Source organism: Salvelinus sp. IW2-2015, linkage group LG4q.1:29 (genome assembly GCF_002910315.2).
Source record: "Salvelinus sp. IW2-2015 linkage group LG4q.1:29, ASM291031v2, whole genome shotgun sequence".
Lineage (NCBI taxonomy): Eukaryota > Metazoa > Chordata > Actinopteri > Salmoniformes > Salmonidae > Salvelinus > Salvelinus sp. IW2-2015.
The window spans coordinates 60585200-60601941 of record NC_036842.1 but is presented as its reverse complement, the minus strand read 5'-3'; the positions used below and the strand labels follow the sequence as shown (position 1 = coordinate 60601941).

Genomic DNA, 16742 nt, shown 5'->3' with positions numbered 1-16742 from the left:
GGAAAGGAGAAGATTAATTGTGTGTCGTCTGCATAGCAATGATAGGAGAGGCCATGTGAGGATATGACAGAGCCAAGTGACTTGGTGTATAGCGAGAATAGGAGAGGGCCTAGAACAGAGCCCTGGGGGACACCAGTGGTGAGAGCACGTGGTGCGGAGACAGATTCTCGCCACGCCACCTGGTAGGAGCGACCTGTCAGGTAGACGCAATCCAAGCGTGGGCCGCGCCGGAGATGCCCAGCTCGGAGAGGGTGGAGAGGAGGATCTGATGGTTCACAGTATCAAAGGCAGCCGATAGGTCTAGAAGGATGAGAGCAGAGGAGAGAGAGTTAGCTTTAGCAGTGCGGAGCGCCTCCGTGACACAGAGAAGAGCAGTCTCAGTTGAATGACTAGTCTTGAAACCTGACTGATTTGGATCAAGAAGGTCATTCTGAGAGAGATAGCAGCAGAGCTGGCCAAGGACGGCACGTTCAAGAGTTTTGGAGAGAAAAGAAAGAAGGGATACTGGTCTGTAGTTGTTGACATCGGAGGGATCGAGTGTAGGTTTTTTCAGAAGGGGTGCAACTTTCGCTCTCTTGAAGACGGAAGGGACGTAGCCAGCGGTCAAGGATGAGTTGATGAGCGAGGTGAGGTAAGGGAGAAGGTCTCCGGAAATGGTCTGGAGAAGACAGGAGGGGATAGGGTCAAGCGGGCAGGTTGTTGGTTAAGAGCAGTGGTTAAAAATAAGTGGCAAGAGTTGTGGAACAGGGAGAGTAAGGGAAGAAACCTGTATAAAATCCAGGAAAAGGTGGGGGCAGGGAAGTCCTCAGGACGATATTGGGTAGGAGTTAGACCTTCACTGTCTCTGGTCCACACTCCTGTCCAGTTGGTGGCGGTAATTCACCCTAAAGTTGGTTGCCAACCGCCATATAAAATCCACAAAGGAAGAAGCTACTGTCTCGTCCTCTATAGTTTCTGTCTTGAAGCGGTCAACAATGGTACCGTTACAACTAGGGGTCTCTCCGAAAAGAGCTCGCTGACTCCTTATCCACTTGCCGGGTGCTGGTGGTCGGAGCTGGAGGAATTGGCTGTGAGCTCTTGAAAAATGTTGTTCTCACCGGTTTCAAAAATATAGAGGTGGTAAGTCGTGCAGGGGGCAGACACTTGCCGCTACAGCCAGGGTGATATGAAAGGCCTAGCTAGTTAAATTTAGCTAATCTGAAAATAATTATAGTCGAACATGTCCATATGGACCTGTCTATATTTAAGTGGTGAAGTTATCTCTTTACATAGTCATGAATGAACAGAAAACTACCTAGTTAACAGTTGTCACTTCATCCAAATTGTAAATTGCGCGCCATGTTCTGACTTCTTTGTGGTCTGCTAACGTTAGCTAGTCAATACTAAGGAGTCTCTAATCTTTCCCGGTGTTGTGCCGAAAATCTCCCCCCTGCTAGAATATTCCCCCCTTCGCGTTCTTCATTGCTGCGACTTGCTTGCTAGTTGAGATTTCTGCTCTTCAATCCGTTGTCAGTTTAGCCTACATTTCACTCATCTTAGTAGCAGAAATAATTTTGGTCTGCTGTTTTCCGTTTGGCAATTTGTTTCAATGTGGCGCCCCTCCGTGCGACACCTGTTTGCTTTTCGGCACGACACCAGTTTGTTGAAGGCTAGTTTTTATTTATATATACCATGCTCTTTCTAGAAAATGAAGTTATTGCCGAATATTTCGGCAAGTTAACGTTAGCTGCTTGTTTACACCTGGCAGCAGGGGTCAGAATACAATCATGGCTACGTAAATTATCTCCAGTGCGATCTGGGTCGTAAGCAAAGAATGCGTTACTAAATTCAATCTGGAGTGCCAGAGTGCCCTCGGGGCGTTTGTAAATTTAGAGCGTTTCGCTCTCTTAGCGTTCAGAGTGCACACTGGACTCTGGCCGAGGAGTAGGGTTGATCTGGGCGTTCTGGCCTCACAACTGTAGTCAAGCACCCAAGCTAACTGTCGAGTTGTCTAGCTAGACAACTGCTTCCAGGCACAAATGAGAGAACACTTCACCCTGACCATTTTTACAGAGGAAGAAAATTACAAAATTGTCAGACTCCAGTCACCCAAGTCATAGACTGTTCTCTCTGCTACTGCATGGCAAGCTGTACTGGAGCGTCAAGTCTATGTCCAAAAGGCTCCTTAACAGCTTCTACCCCCAAGCTATAAGACTGCTGAAGAATTCATCAAATGGCTGTTTTTACACTGCTGCTACTCGCTGTTTATTAGCTATGCGTAGTAACTTTACCCCTACCTAAATGTGCAAATTACCTCTAATGACCTGTTCTCCCGCACGTCGACTCGGTATCGGTACCCCCTGCATATAGCCTCGTTATTGTCATTTTATTGTTACTTTTTATTTTTTACTTTATTTAGTAAATATTTTCTTAACTATTTCTTGAACTGCATTGTTGGTTAAGTGCTTGTAAGTAAGCATTTCCGGTAAGGTCTACACCTGTTTTATTCAGGACGTTACAAATACATTTTGATTTGCCCTAGCAGAGCTGGTTAGGCTGTTTTCATGTTATATAGGTCGTTAGTGATTATCTGTGCTGTTGACAATTTAATTTAACATTTTTGCTGACGTTTATTGTCACCGGTCATATTCAACAGATGCTTTGTGTTTGTAAATTCATCAGTTATTCTGCACAGAGTATTTACGAATGCACCCGTAGACTCGGTGGAGATATGGGTGCGAGATATGGGTCTGAAAATGTACCTCAATGCAGGGATGGAATATACCACTGCACTCCAAATGTTATCTTTATCGACACTGCTCCATCGAAGATTGAGATACTGCTGCTTTTTCCTGGAAAACTGCCCTTTTCGTCCTCATACTAGCTGGCAGTAGCCACAACAGCCATTATGGCATGTCGCGTTGAACAACAAATGAGCTGATTGGCTGGCTGACACTGCCATTCCAAAATGTGTAGCTCAGTGTAAATCAGCTTAGCTGTAGGGTTGGTCAGTCATTGCTCTTGCTTTGTACTCTACCCCTCAGGTGTTTATAATGTGCAGTTCTGTTAGGTAGCTAGATGCATTGCTGCTTGTAGCAAATTCTTTCATACATTCACACTTTAGTGAACCTATCAAGATGTACTTTTTTTGTAGTTATTTGTAATTGTCTTGTTAACTTGAATTTTAATTTGCTGTATCTGTTCCTTATAGATTGATCTGGACATTATTGATGTGAGCAACCTGAACAGACAGTTCCTGTTCCAGAAGAAACATGTGGGGAAGTCCAAGGCTCAGGTAGGGAACTCAATGTTTCTTTTCACAAACATGCATCACCGCTTGATCCTCTTGGTCCAGTCTCACTTTTGCTGTAGGCTATGTAGCTATACAACCAGAATACTATGTCAGGGGAAGCCAACTAGAATTGTAGTTATTTTTCCCCAGTGCCGATAGTCACGATGCCGGAACATAATTATAACAATTTGCACATTGCAAATTACCACAATTCAAGCCCCAAAATAGATTGTATTTGAAAATAACAATTTCATTCCTTGATTACATTGAGACACAATCACATGTCTCTTTTTATTTATGGGAATACTTGGGAGCAGATTTCCTTAATCAAAATTGTTTTAAGCTGAACAACTGGTGATATTTAGGCTTTTTGACCCAAAGCTACGTTTATTTTATTTATTATATATTTTTTATTTTGTTACTTAACTCTTGGGGGCTGCCTGTTGCCAACCCCTACTATATATGAACGTGTGGCTGTCTTGCAGGTGGCCAAAGAGAGTGTGCTGCAATTTTGTCCTACTGCCAATATCACGGCCTACCATGACAGCATCATGAAGTAAGTCAACTAGCTACTGTAGTTATGTGCATGATTGTTCTTTGTGCATATGATATTTTATTGTGTGTGTTTGTCACCATGAGTTGCTGATGGGAAAACTGAGATGTCCTTGGTCCTTTGTCCTTCCCAGTCCAGATTACAATGTGGAATTCTTCAGGAACTTCATGCTTGTCATGAATGCCTTGGACAATCGAGGTATAGTGGGATCTCATGCCTTCCTAATGAAACCCTCAATACTGATCCCTAGTCAATTTGTCTATTTGTGGAGTATATTTGGTATCTTTTCGCAATTATTATGGTCCTTGTCTTACCGCCAGCCAATGTACTCTCTAAGCTGCGCACAGTAGCCCGAGACTGCCGTACAGCTCCTGTGGACTGCCACACAGAAGAAATATAAGCCCATGGAGAGAAGCACGAGATTGAACTTCACACAACTTTCTAGAGTTTTCCCTGTTAACACTCAACGTTTCCCATTACTCTGGCAATTGTGATTGAATCAACGCAATATTAGCCCCTTTCAATGCAACATACTGAAACAAATCGAACTATGCAAGACTAAGTATGCAAAACTAACTATGCAAGAGATTTTGTTGTATGCAGAACGCATCGGAGTAGGATTCTATTGCATTGACACACACTACTCAGACCGTACTCTACACAGACCGGTGCAGCATAACCAATCAGAGCTGTATTAGGCCTATATGCAAATAGATCAATGCCATATATGGATCTGTGGCATTTACTTTAAACTGAACTGTTTACAGCATGAGCGGTCCTGAGTAGATGCGTTTGTTTTGAGACCAAAGCAAGAGCTGCATGTAGCCAGGTGTGCACATTTTGTTCTTATCTTTTTTTTTTAGTAGTGAGTTATTAGCCCAGTTATAGATCATTTGTAGTCAGCAGTAGGGGAGTGATTGCTTCCTACAAGAGCATAAAACATGTATAAAAAAAATAATAATTTGTGGAACATTGCTGCCAGCTGAATCTTTTCTTCCTTGCAGCGGCTCGTAACCATGTGAACAGGATGTGTCTTGCAGCTGACATTCCCCTTATTGAGRGTGGCACAGCTGGCTACCTTGGGCAGGTGACCGTTATTAAGAAGGTAAGACACAGATTAAAAACATCTCAAAGGATGAGTGTCTCGGATGAGTTTAACAGTTTGATTGTGAATCACATGTGCGTAGTTGTCAACCACAACCGGTGGTACCATTCATCTAATTGTTAATATTGAGCACCAATATAACGCATAATAACAACCACCTCCCTCTTCTTGCTATTACACACTACAGGGTCTTACTGAGTGCTATGAGTGCCAGCCCAAACCCACACAGAAAACCTTCCCTGGCTGCACCATTCGTAACACCCCATCTGAGCCCATACATTGCATTGTGTGGGCCAAGTACCTCTTCAAGTAAGTCTAGTAAAAGTGCTTGTATCTCTCTGGTAGTAAACAATTGAGAAGTAGGTCATGATTTTTCATTTTACCCAATAGGGGGTTAATGATGGGATTCCTGGCGGAGATCTGTTATTGCTATCAGGTTGGTTGAGCTGACGTCCATGGTATTGACAATCCAGTTCTATCTTCATCTCCACCTCAGCCAGCTTTTTGGAGAGGAAGATGCAGATCAAGAGGTGTCCCCTGACACAGCTGACCCAGAGCTTTCATGTGAGTATAACAAAACACTTGAACATTCTCCAACTGCCACTCTCCCTGGCCTCCATGAACCAGAGGACTGAGACTGAGTCGTGTGTACTCTGGGCTTCATTGGGATAATAATATATGCCATTGGATATTTGTTGCCTATTCCCAGGGAACCCTGTAGACACTGAAGCCCGAGCCACAGCATCTGACCAGGATGGAGACATCAAACGTGTGTCCACTAAGGACTGGGCACGTTCCACTGGCTACGACCCAGTCAAACTCTTCAACAAGGTACTGTAGGCTAAAGGGTGACCAAGCATTTACTAGAGGACTGCTTGAATGTGGCCCCATGTCTTGTTGTCAAGTAGCTTATTACCCTAAGCTATGGTTATTAAAATGTATAGAAATAGTTACTAGTCCAGGACTATTTGTGTGGTCCTCCAGCTTTTTAAAGATGACATCCAGTACCTCTTGACCATGGACAAGCTGTGGAAGAAGAGGAAAGCCCCACTGCCTCTGGATTTGCTTGAGCATCAGAAACTTAGTAAGATATTAGCATCCTATATTATATTGCTCCAATTTGAATTAGACATATTTTTTTTCTCTCTGCTTCAAAGACAGTTAATTAGAAAATCTTCTACGAATTGAATTTGAAGATTTTCTGATTCGTTTTCTGGTCTTGTTATAGTTGCTTTGATGTTTAGGTTTGTCATTCTCTCCTTCTCTCTCTCTGGTTGTGTGATAGCGTGTCCCCAGAGGGTGACTGGGACGGGATTGAAGGACCAGCAGGTGTTTGGTGTGGCAGGCTACTGCCAGCTCTTCTCTCGCAGCGTGGAAACCCTGCGCTCCATGCTGGCTGACAAAGGGGATGGAGCAGAGCTTGTGTGGGACAAGGTGAGGACACACAGGGAATGGATTTGGATGGGTAACTGCAGGGTCTAAACTGGAACACAATATATTATCAAGGTACAACAGACCGGAGAAGATGATGCTCTCATAGTTTAAGCTTAAAGTTGCATTGCAAGTTTTTTGGCAGTCCATTTGATTGTCTTCCTTCTCTTGTTGTTAGGATGACCCTCCAGCGATGGACTTTGTGACAGCAGCCGCCAACCTGCGCATGTATATTTTCAGCATGAACATGAAGAGCCGTTTTGACATCAAGTGTGGGTATATTTGAGTGAAGTGCTGTCTAGCGTTTGTAAAATAAAGTTATTTTGATTTATTATTAATACAAGTGATTTTACTTTTGATTACAATTTTGCTAGGTCTGTTTCCTAGTAAGCTATTTTTTTATTAGAATTTTACCCCATTTTTTTTCTCCCCAATCTCGTGGTATCCAATTGTTAGTAATTACTATCTTGTCTCATCACAACTCCCGTACGGGCTCGGGAGAGACGAAGGTCGAAATCCATGCGTCCTCCGAAACACAACCCAACCAAGCCGCACTGCTTCTTAACACAGCGCGCCTCCAACCTGTAAGCCAGCCGCACCAATGTGTCGGAGGAAACACCGTGCACCTGGCTACGAGGCTAGCGCGCACTGCGCCCGGCCCGCCACAGGAGTCACTGGTGCGCGATGAGACAAGGATATCCCTACCGGCCAAACCCTCCTTAACCCGGACGACGCTAGGCCAGTTGTGCGTCGCCCCACGGACCTCCCGGTCGCGGCCGGCTGCGACAGAGCCTGGGCGTGAACCCAGTCTCTGGTGGCACAGCTAGCGCTGCGATGCAGTGCTCTAGACCACTGCGCCACCCGGGAGGCCCTAGTAAGCTTTTTGACGTGTTGTAAATTGTTCCTTGCAGCCATGGCAGGGAACATCATCCCAGCGATTGCCACGACCAATGCAGTCATTGCTGGCCTCATAGTGCTGGAGGCTCTGAAGATTCTTTCAGGAGATGTGGAGCAGTGTCGCACGGTGAGAAATCAGGAGTGATCCTTTCTGCTAAGGTTGGTTGTAAGCCTTCAAACATTTTGTAATATATATATTTTTAAAATTTTATCCCATTTTTCTCCCCAATTTTCGTGGTATCCAATCGCTAGTAATTACTATCTTGTCTCATCGCTACAACTCCCGTACGGGCTCGGGAGAGACGAAGGTCGAAAGCCATGCGTCCTCCGAAGCACAACCCAACCAAGCCGCACTGCTTCTTAACACAGCGCGCTTCCAACCCGGAAGCCAGCCGCACCAATGTGTCGGAGGAAACACCGTATACCTGGCCCCCTTGGTTAGCACGCACTGCGCCCGGCCCGCCACAGGAGTTGCTGGAGCGCGATGAGACAAGGATATCCCTACCGGCCAAACCCTCCCTAACCCGGACGACGCGATGCCAATTGTGCGTTGCCCCACGGACCTCCCGGTCGCGGCCGGCTGCGACAGAGCCTGGGCGCGAACCCAGAGACTCTGGTGGCGCAGCTAGCACTGCGATGCAGTGCCCTAGACCACTGCGCCACCCGGGAGGCCCTACATTTTGTCATATTAACTAGGAACCAAACAGGACAAACCTGAACTTGTCCAATAGAAACTCTTGTTTGTTGCAAACCGCTTTCCGTTTAGATCTAACCGCTTCCGTTGCTAAACGTTTTGCTATGGTGTGCGACTAATGAATACACCCCAGGGGAAGTTTGACAGTAGGTATGGGGAACTATTTTCAAAACTCATATAATTTTAAGTACACAACACAGCATTTATTTCAAAATACATTTGGGGAGGAAAGGTTTTGGTGTAGCCCTCTTACCTGCCTGTCATTTTGTATCATTCCCTGTAATAGTAGCCGTGATGGTTGCAGTGCAACTGTGGGTCCTTAAAAAGTCAAGGGCGCGTCAGGCCAGTTATCTTCTTCCACACCGATCCCGCCAAACCATTTCTGTATGAACCTCGCTTTGTACACATGGGCAATTTCATGAAACAGGAAAGGGCCTTCCCCAAACTGTTGCCACAAAGTTGGAAGCACAGAATTGTCTAGAATGTAATTGAATGCTGTAGCGTTAAGATTTCCATTCACTGAAACTAAGGGGCCTAGCCCAAACCATGGAAAACGGCCCCAGACCATTATTCCTCTTCCACCAAACTTTACAGTTGGCACAAAGCATTCGGCAGGTAGTGTTCTCCTGACATCCACCAAACACAGATTCGTCTGTCAGACTGCCGGAGCGTGGTTCATCATTCCCAGAGAATGTGTTTCCACTGCTCCAGAGTCCAATGGCGGTGAACTTTACACCAATCCAGCCGCGCTTGGCATTGATCATTCCTCTTGTTACTATTTTTATAATTTAACTCTGCATTGTTAAAGGGATTGTAAGCAAGCATTTCACTGTAAATTCTACACCTGTTGTATTTGGCACATGTGACCATAACATTAGATTTATGTAGCATATAGACATGGCCTAGGCCAATATGCACAAACAATGAAAAATTAATCTCTCTGGGCCAAAAATAAATGTAATTATTCTGGATCCTGTTTTGACATGCTGCACATAAAATAGCCATCATGCGTTCCCTGAACATGTTAGTTGAAATGTCTTACTTGGCAATGGAAAAAGTCAGTCTAGCGCTCTCCCGCTTAACTACCTTGCTTCGAAGTATAGCCATTTTATACCTGATTCACGGAATGAAGGAATTATTTATTCAACTTTTTGGTTGTAGGCTGTTATAGCATAATACCTCAGCTATTGAGTGTGTAGACTTTTGTTCCAGCTCTACTCTATCACACTGCTCAACAGGACCTTTTTAATCTGACTCCTGTGTGGCCTAGCTCTCCAGATGGAGAGTAATAGTGCAGGATATTTGACTTTAAGGCATTTTTTCACAGTGGTATCATTATGATATTGAGTATCATTATACTAGGCTGGTTTTGGTATCGAACCCAAAATTCTGAACACTTAGTTTGTGATCTAGACACTGCATCTGTGCTAGAGGCGTCACTACAGACCCTGGTTCAATTTCAGGCTGTATCGCAACCCGGCTGTGATTGGAGTCCCATAGGGCGGCACACAATTGGTCCAGCGTCGTTAGGGTTTGGCCGCGGTAGGCCGTCATTCTAAATAAGAATTTGTTCTTAACTGACTTGCCTAGATAAATAAAGGTGATAAAAATGATTAGCCCATCGGGGTAACCTAAACAAATGCAGATGGGCAACCCCATGCTTTACCCATCTATAGCCTAGCCACTATGCTACATCAGTAAGCCTAAAATGGCACACCTGCCTGATAATATAAGCCATGTAGGCTGTAGCCTTTTGGTGAAAGAGTCAGCCCCCAAAAATACAACTTTTTGCCAATATGTGCTCATTTCTGGAGAGGAATATTGGCGTGTGGTGCGTGCAGACACCAAGTTGGTATTAAATGGCATTCCAAGTGCCATTTTAAAAATGTCATTGAACTTGCAGATACCTTGTGAATAATTTTAATGGCAACTTATGGCTGTTTAGTGTATATCTAATGTGATCTGAAAACTATTCCTGTATTGTATTCCTAGATCTTCCTGAACAAGCAGCCCAACCCCAGGAAAAAGTTGCTGGTTCTGTGTGCTTTGGACCCACCCAGTGCCAACTGTTATGTGTGCGCCAGCAAGCCAGAAGTCACAGTCAAACTGAATGTGCACAAAACTCATGTGCTGGCCCTTCAAGACAAGGTAATGCATGGCTCTTTGGCTCCTTTTTGCATGTAACCATGCTTACAATCAGACTGATAAAGCCAGACAAATGCACAGACTGATAGACATTTTTGACCAGGGAGGCAGAGATAAAGCAATGTAGATATTGACTAGAGGGTTGCATGTAAAATCTAAACAAAACCAATCTTGTTTCATTGTTGCAAACGTGACATGTGATCAGCATCTATATTTTTTTAATACCGTTATTTAACTAGGCAAGTGAGTTAAGAACAAATTCTTATTTTCAATGACGGCCTAGGAACAACTGCCTTGTTCAGGGGTGGAACAACAGATTTTTACCTTGTCGGCTTGGGGATTCGATCTTGCAACATTTCGGTTACTAGTCCAACGCTCTATCCACTAGGCTACCTGCCGCCCCATAACCATGTGTTCAGGGAAAGATTCTTGTTTCTTTGTGTTAGATATTAAAGGAGAAGTTTGGGATGGTGGCGCCAGATGTGCAGATCGAGGATGGGAAAGGGACAATCCTTATCTCCTCTGAGGAGGGTGAAACAGAAGGTATGAGGCAATCACAGAATATTATCAGACTGTCCCAAAGGAGACCAGTAGAGGACTGCATATTGCACTCAACAGTTAAGGGTTTGCATTTGAAATGTGTGTACTGTTCGAATAATATCATGACATTCTGTTTTTTTTTGTAAAACATATTTTGTTTGCTGCGTGACAAGTGAGAGCTGCAGCAGTGTGGGGAAATGGCAGGGGCCGGAATATGTGAGATGGGATGGAGAGTGAAAGTAGCCATAGTCATGCTAGTTTGACAAACTTGCTGCTATAGGTTATCTATCATACCATCTGGTAGTGCCTGTTTTAACTACAGTGGCAAGAAAAAGTATGTGAACCCTTTGGAATTACCTGGACTTCTGCATATATTGGTCATAATTTGATCTGATCTTCATCTACGTCACAACAATGGACAAACGCAGTCTGCCTAAACTAATAACACACTATACGTTTTCATGTCTTTATTGAACACACCGTGTAAACAATCACAGAACAGGGTGGGGAAAGTATGTGAACCCTTGGTTTTAGTAACTGATTGACCCTACTTTGGCAACAATAACCTCAAGCAAATGTTTTCTGTAGTTGCGGATCAGACGGTCAGGAGGAATTTTTGACCATTCCTCTTTACAAAACTGTTTCAGTTCAGCAAAATTCTTGGGATGTCTGGTGTGAAGCGCTCTTGAGGTCATGCTACAGCATCTCAATCGGGTTGAGGTCAGGACTCCGACTGGGCCACTCCAGAAGGCGTATTTTCATCTGTCGAAGACATTCTGTTGTTGATTTACTTTTGTGTTTTGGGTTGTTGTCCTGTTACATCACCTAACTTCTGTTTAGCTTCAATTGGTGGACAGATAGCCTTCCATTCTCCTGCAAAATGTCTTGATAAACTTGAATTCATTTTTCTGTCATTGATAGCAAGGTGTCCAGGCCCTGAGGCAGCAAAGCAGCCCCGAACCATGATGCTCCCTCCACCATAATTTACAGTTGGGATGAGGTTTTGATGTTGGTGTGCTGTGCCTCTTTTTCTCCACACAGTGTTGTGTGTTTCTTCCAAACAACTCAACTTTAGACAATGTGTGTTACTGTGGACTGATGAACATCAAGGCTTTTAGAGATACTTTTGTAACCCTTTCCAGCTTTATGCAAGTCAACAATTCTTAATCTTGGGTCTTCTGAGATCTCTTTTGTTCGAGGCATGGTTCACATCAGGCAATGCTTCTTGTGAATAGCAAACTCAAATTGAGAGCTTTTTTGGGGGGGGCAGGGCAGCTCTAACCAATATCTCCAATCTGGTCTCAATGATTGTACTCCAGGTTAGCTGACTCCAATTAGCTTTTGGAGAAGTCATTAGCCTAGGGGTTCACATACTTTTTCCAACCTACACTGTGAATGTTTAAATTATGTATTCAGTATAGACAAGAGAAATACAATAATTTGTGTGATTAGTTTAAGCAGACTGTCTGTGATTTCGATGAAGATCAGATCAAATTTTGTTAACAATTTACGCAGAAGTCCAGAATTCCAAAGCGTTCACATACTTTTTCTTGCCACTGTACATCAAATCGACATAAAGTAGCTAGCCAACTAAGCCAGCTAGCAAGGCTAATTGAGGCACTCCCCGAACTGCTTACCCCTCCAAGAGGGAGGCAAGCTTACATGAGAGATGAGATTCTTAGCTCTACTCCCTTAAAGCATTAACACAAACAAAAACCGGTTCTTACCAGTTTTCACAGCCTATGTGTCTTTTAAAATAGGTGAGTGATATGATCTTTAGAGCCTAAACAGACTGAATAACAAGGAGACCGGTTAAATAGTATTTTCTTTTAAAGCCTTGAAACAGTTGACATGGCTTGTGTATGTATGCCATTCAGAGGGTGAATTGGCAAGACAAAATATTTAAGTGCCTTTTGAACGGGGTATGGTAGCAGGTGCCAGCCCAGGCGCACTGGTTTGTGTCAAGAAATGCAACGCTGCTGGGTTTTTCACGCTCAATAGTTTCCCATGTGTATCAAGAATGGTCAACCACCCAAAAGACATCCAGCCAACTTGACACAACTGTGGGAGGCTTTGGGAGTCAACATGGGCCAGCATCCCACACCTTGTAGAGGGCTATTGCAGCAGACCACACCGGGTTGCACTTCTATCAGCTATAAACAAGCGGCTTCAGTGGGCACATGATCACCAACATGAATACTCTTGCAAATAATCCAATACTAACGTCTGGGATATTTGATTAACTGTGCCCACCCCTAAACGGTATACTCTTATCATCAGTATACAAATCTTTTCACGCACCATTCTCTTCTCATAGCAAACAACTGCAAGTTCCTGTCTGACTTTGGGATTCGAAATGGCAGCCGTCTGCAAGTGGATGACTTTCTGCAGGATTACACACTCCTGGTTAATGTGATTCACTGGTAAGAGAAGGATATATTTCTCTGTGTGCTGTATTTGCCTTTGTATTTCCCTAATGTAAATGTATTTCTGTTGAAAAAGTGAAGACTTGGAGAAGGATGTGGAATTTGAGGTGGTGGGTGACGCCCCTGACAAGGCCCCAACCCCAACCAGGTCACAAGAAGAGGGAAAGAACGTTGCCAATGGCAACAAAGAATCTGCAGAACCGTCCACCTCTTCCAAAGGTGAGCAAAACTGACATTGTCTACAGAAATTGACTATTTTAGACTACATCTGATAATTCAAATCCTGGTCATAAGTAATCAGTCCGGTCCTTAAACCATCTGTTTATAGTGCTAAGAATGAGGCGATGTTTCTTCTGTAGCTGAATGTAAACTCTAAAGGGGTACAGGTAAATCTGACTTGGTTTTCCTCTTGCTTTCCTTTCACCTCTTAGCCCCTGCTGAACAGAATGACATTCTGCTAGTTGATTCAGACGAGGAGGCGCCGTCCTCTAGCACTATGGCTGTCAGCATGGAGTCAGGAAGCCACAAGAGGAAGCTCCATGATGCTGAGACAGGCGAGGCCTCAGCTAAGCGCCAACACCTGAGCCAACCCTCAGCTGATGATGATAATGACATCATTGCGCTGGACTAGCATGTCTCTCTACACCTCCCCCCGTTAGAAGAAGGGAACTGTTTTCATACGCCGTTCCTCTTACCAAACGTTTGTAAATAATAATGTACAAAACTTAAGTTTTCTGGTTATTATTTGGGGTCAACAGAGTACTGTTTACAGTGGAAAGTTTGATACATTTCATCTATTTGTGATAAAATATTTTAGATTTTTTTAAATATATAATGTATTGTCACAAGTCGGGTATGTTTTTTTGGGGAGGCTGAAAGAAACATTTTAAGGTGATACAGCTAGAATTTCTCCACTGTGGAAGCAGGTGAATTGCAACTGCAATAGGCATTCAAAGCAAATCTCCCCCTCCCATGCATCCCATTTCCCCGTAGCATTAGTAATGTGCTTTTTTATTTTTTTCACCTTTATTTAACCAGGTAGGCTAGTTGAGAACAAGTTCTCATTTACAACTGCAACCTGGCCAAGATAAAGCAAAGCAGTTTGACACACAACAACACAGAGTTACACATGGAATCAACAAACATATAGTAGAAAAAGTTGATACAGTGTGTGCAAATGAGGTAGGATAAGGGAGGTAAAGGCAATAAATAGGCCATGGTGGTGAAGTAATTGCAATATAGCAATTGAACACTGGAGTGATAGATATGCAGAAGATGAATGTGCAAGTACAGATACTGGGGTGCAAAGGAGCAAGATAAATACAGTATGGGGATGAGGTAGTTGGGTGGGCTATGTGCAGTGATCTGTGAGCTGCTCTGACAGCTGGTGAGGGAGATATGAGTCCAGCTTCAGGAAAAATGACTTGTCATGCACAAAGTAGATGTCCTAATTCACTTGCCAAAACTATAGTTTGTTAACAAGAAATTTGTGGAGTGGTTGAAAAACGAGTTTCAATGACTTCAACCTAAGTGTATGTAAACTTCCGACTTCAACTGTATGTGCTGCATGTACTGTAGCGCATGAAACTGTCAGATGTATTGTGCTGTTATACGCTTTGCAAGTCCCGCCTAATATCTGGATCATGTCCAATACTGTTTTATTTGGGATTCAAGATTATACACTGCTCAAAAAAATAAAGGGAACACTAAAATAACACATCCTAGATCTGAATGAATGAAATATTCTTATTAAATACTTTTTTCTTTACGTAGTTGAATGTGCTGACAACAAAATCACACAAATGATCAATGTAAATCAAATTTATCAACCCATGGAGGTCTGGATTTGGAGTCACACTCAAAATTAAAGTGGAAAACCACACTACAGGCTGATCCAACTTTGATGTAATGTCCTTAAAACAAGTCTAAATTAGGCTCAGTAGTGTGTGTGGCCTCCACGTGCCTGTATGACCTCCCTACAACGCCTGGGCATGCTCCTGATGAGGTAGCGGATGGTCTCCTGAGGGATTCCCCCAGACACTGGACTAAAGCATCCGCAACTCCTGGACAGTCTGTGGTGCAATGTGGGTTGGTGAGTGGAGCGAGACATGATGTCCCAGATGTGCTCAATTGGATTCAGGTCTGGGGACGGGCGGGCCAGTCATAGCATCAATGCCTTCCTCTTGCAGGAACTGCTGACCACCCTCAGCCACATGAGGTCTAGCATTGTCTTGCATTAGGAGGAACCCAGGGCCAACCGCACCAGCATATGGTCTCACAAGGGGTCTGAGGATCTCATCTCGGCTACCTCTGGCGAGCACATGAGGGCTGTGCGGCCCCCAAGAAATGCCACCCCACAATGACTGACCCACTGCCAACCGTCTGCTGGAGGATGTTTGCAGGCAGCAGAACGTTCTCCACGGCGTCTCCAGACTCTGTCACGTCTGTCACATGTGCTCAGTGTGAACCTGCTTTCATCTGTGAAGAGCACAGGGAGCCAGTGGCGAATTTGCCAATCTTGGTGTTCTCTGGCAAATGCCAAACGTCCTGCACGGTGTTGGGCTGTAAGCACAACCCCACCTGTGGACGTCGGGCCCTCATACCACCCTCATGGAGTCTGTTTCTGACCGTTTGAGCAGACGCATGCACTTTGTGGCTGCTGGAGGTCATTTTGCAGGGCTCTGGCAGTGCTCCACCTACTCTTGCACAAAGGCGGAGGTAGCGGTCCTGCTGCTGGGTTGTTGCCCTCCTACGCCTCCTCCACATCTCCTGATGTACTGGCCTGTCTCCTGGTAGCGCCTCCATGCTCTGGACACTAGCTGACAGACACAGCAAACCTTCTTGCACAGCTCGCATGTGATGTGCCATCCTGGATGAGCTGCACTACCTGAGCCACTTGTGTGGGTTGTAGACTCCGTCTCATGCTACCACTAGAGTGAAAGCACCGCCAGCATTCAAAAGTGACCAAACATCAGCCAGGAAGCATAGGAATGAGAAGTGGTCTTGGTCACCACCTGCAGAACACTCCTTTATTGGGGGTGTCTTGCTAATTGCCTATCATTTCACTGTTGTCTATTTCATTTGCACAACAGCATGTGACATTTATTGTCAATCAATGTTGCTTCCTAAGTGGACAGTTTGATTTCACAGGGTGTGATTGACTTGGAGTTACATTGTGTTAAGTGTTCCCTTTATTTTTTTGAGCAGTGTATATATATATATATATATATATATATATATATATATCCATAAAAATGATGCCAGCTGATTCATGAATTCAACTGGCTGAGAAAAGCTGCAAGCCTGCCTGCCTGTCTGTCTGTCTGATCCCAACACTTTATTACTATGGGACAGCTGGAGATTGCAACATTGTTTCAATATTGAAATTCAAATGTCAGAGACAGACCGCAAGGTTTATATTAATCTCCGCTGTTAAATCAAATGCTAGTCTAAAAGAAAAAGAAATCGGAGATAATATCTAGATGCTTTTTATAGTGGAGATCAAGTTTATAAATTGCCTGGTTGGGCTGATGAGACAGTGGATTGCGCAGTGAGATGGAACAGAGTAAATAGGCATTTCAATGTCATATCTTTAGCCGGTGGTAACTTGTGGAATAGACACCAGTTGGAATGTGGTTTTAACCAATCAGCATCCAGGATTAGACCTGCCTGTTGTATAC

General features: G+C 44.1%; 1 protein-coding gene across 4 annotated transcripts; it reads left to right on the top strand.

Annotated features, from left to right (window-relative positions):
* The first annotated feature begins 917 nt into the window (after window positions 1-917).
* On the top strand, window positions 918-14786 carry LOC111960973 (SUMO-activating enzyme subunit 2). Of its 4 annotated transcripts, none has more exons than XM_070442991.1 (17): window positions 918-1069; window positions 3191-3274; window positions 3757-3827; window positions 3958-4022; window positions 4829-4929; window positions 5117-5238; window positions 5426-5493; window positions 5639-5760; window positions 5914-6013; window positions 6215-6363; window positions 6539-6632; window positions 7272-7384; window positions 9944-10099; window positions 10543-10639; window positions 12954-13059; window positions 13139-13281; window positions 13494-14786. In XM_070442991.1, the coding sequence occupies exons 3-17, from the start codon at window positions 3823-3825 to the stop codon at window positions 13691-13693; spliced, it is 1641 nt and encodes a 546-aa protein (XP_070299092.1). In that variant the 5' UTR covers window positions 918-1069; window positions 3191-3274; window positions 3757-3822; the 3' UTR covers window positions 13694-14786. The 4 variants fall into 4 exon arrangements, with proteins under 4 accessions (XP_070299092.1, XP_023838890.2, XP_070299093.1 ...); XM_023983122.2 differs by having other exon boundaries at window positions 918-1119; XM_070442992.1 differs by lacking the exons at window positions 918-1069; window positions 3191-3274; window positions 3757-3827 and adding an exon at window positions 4592-4653.
* Window positions 14787-16742: the final 1956 nt, after the last annotated feature.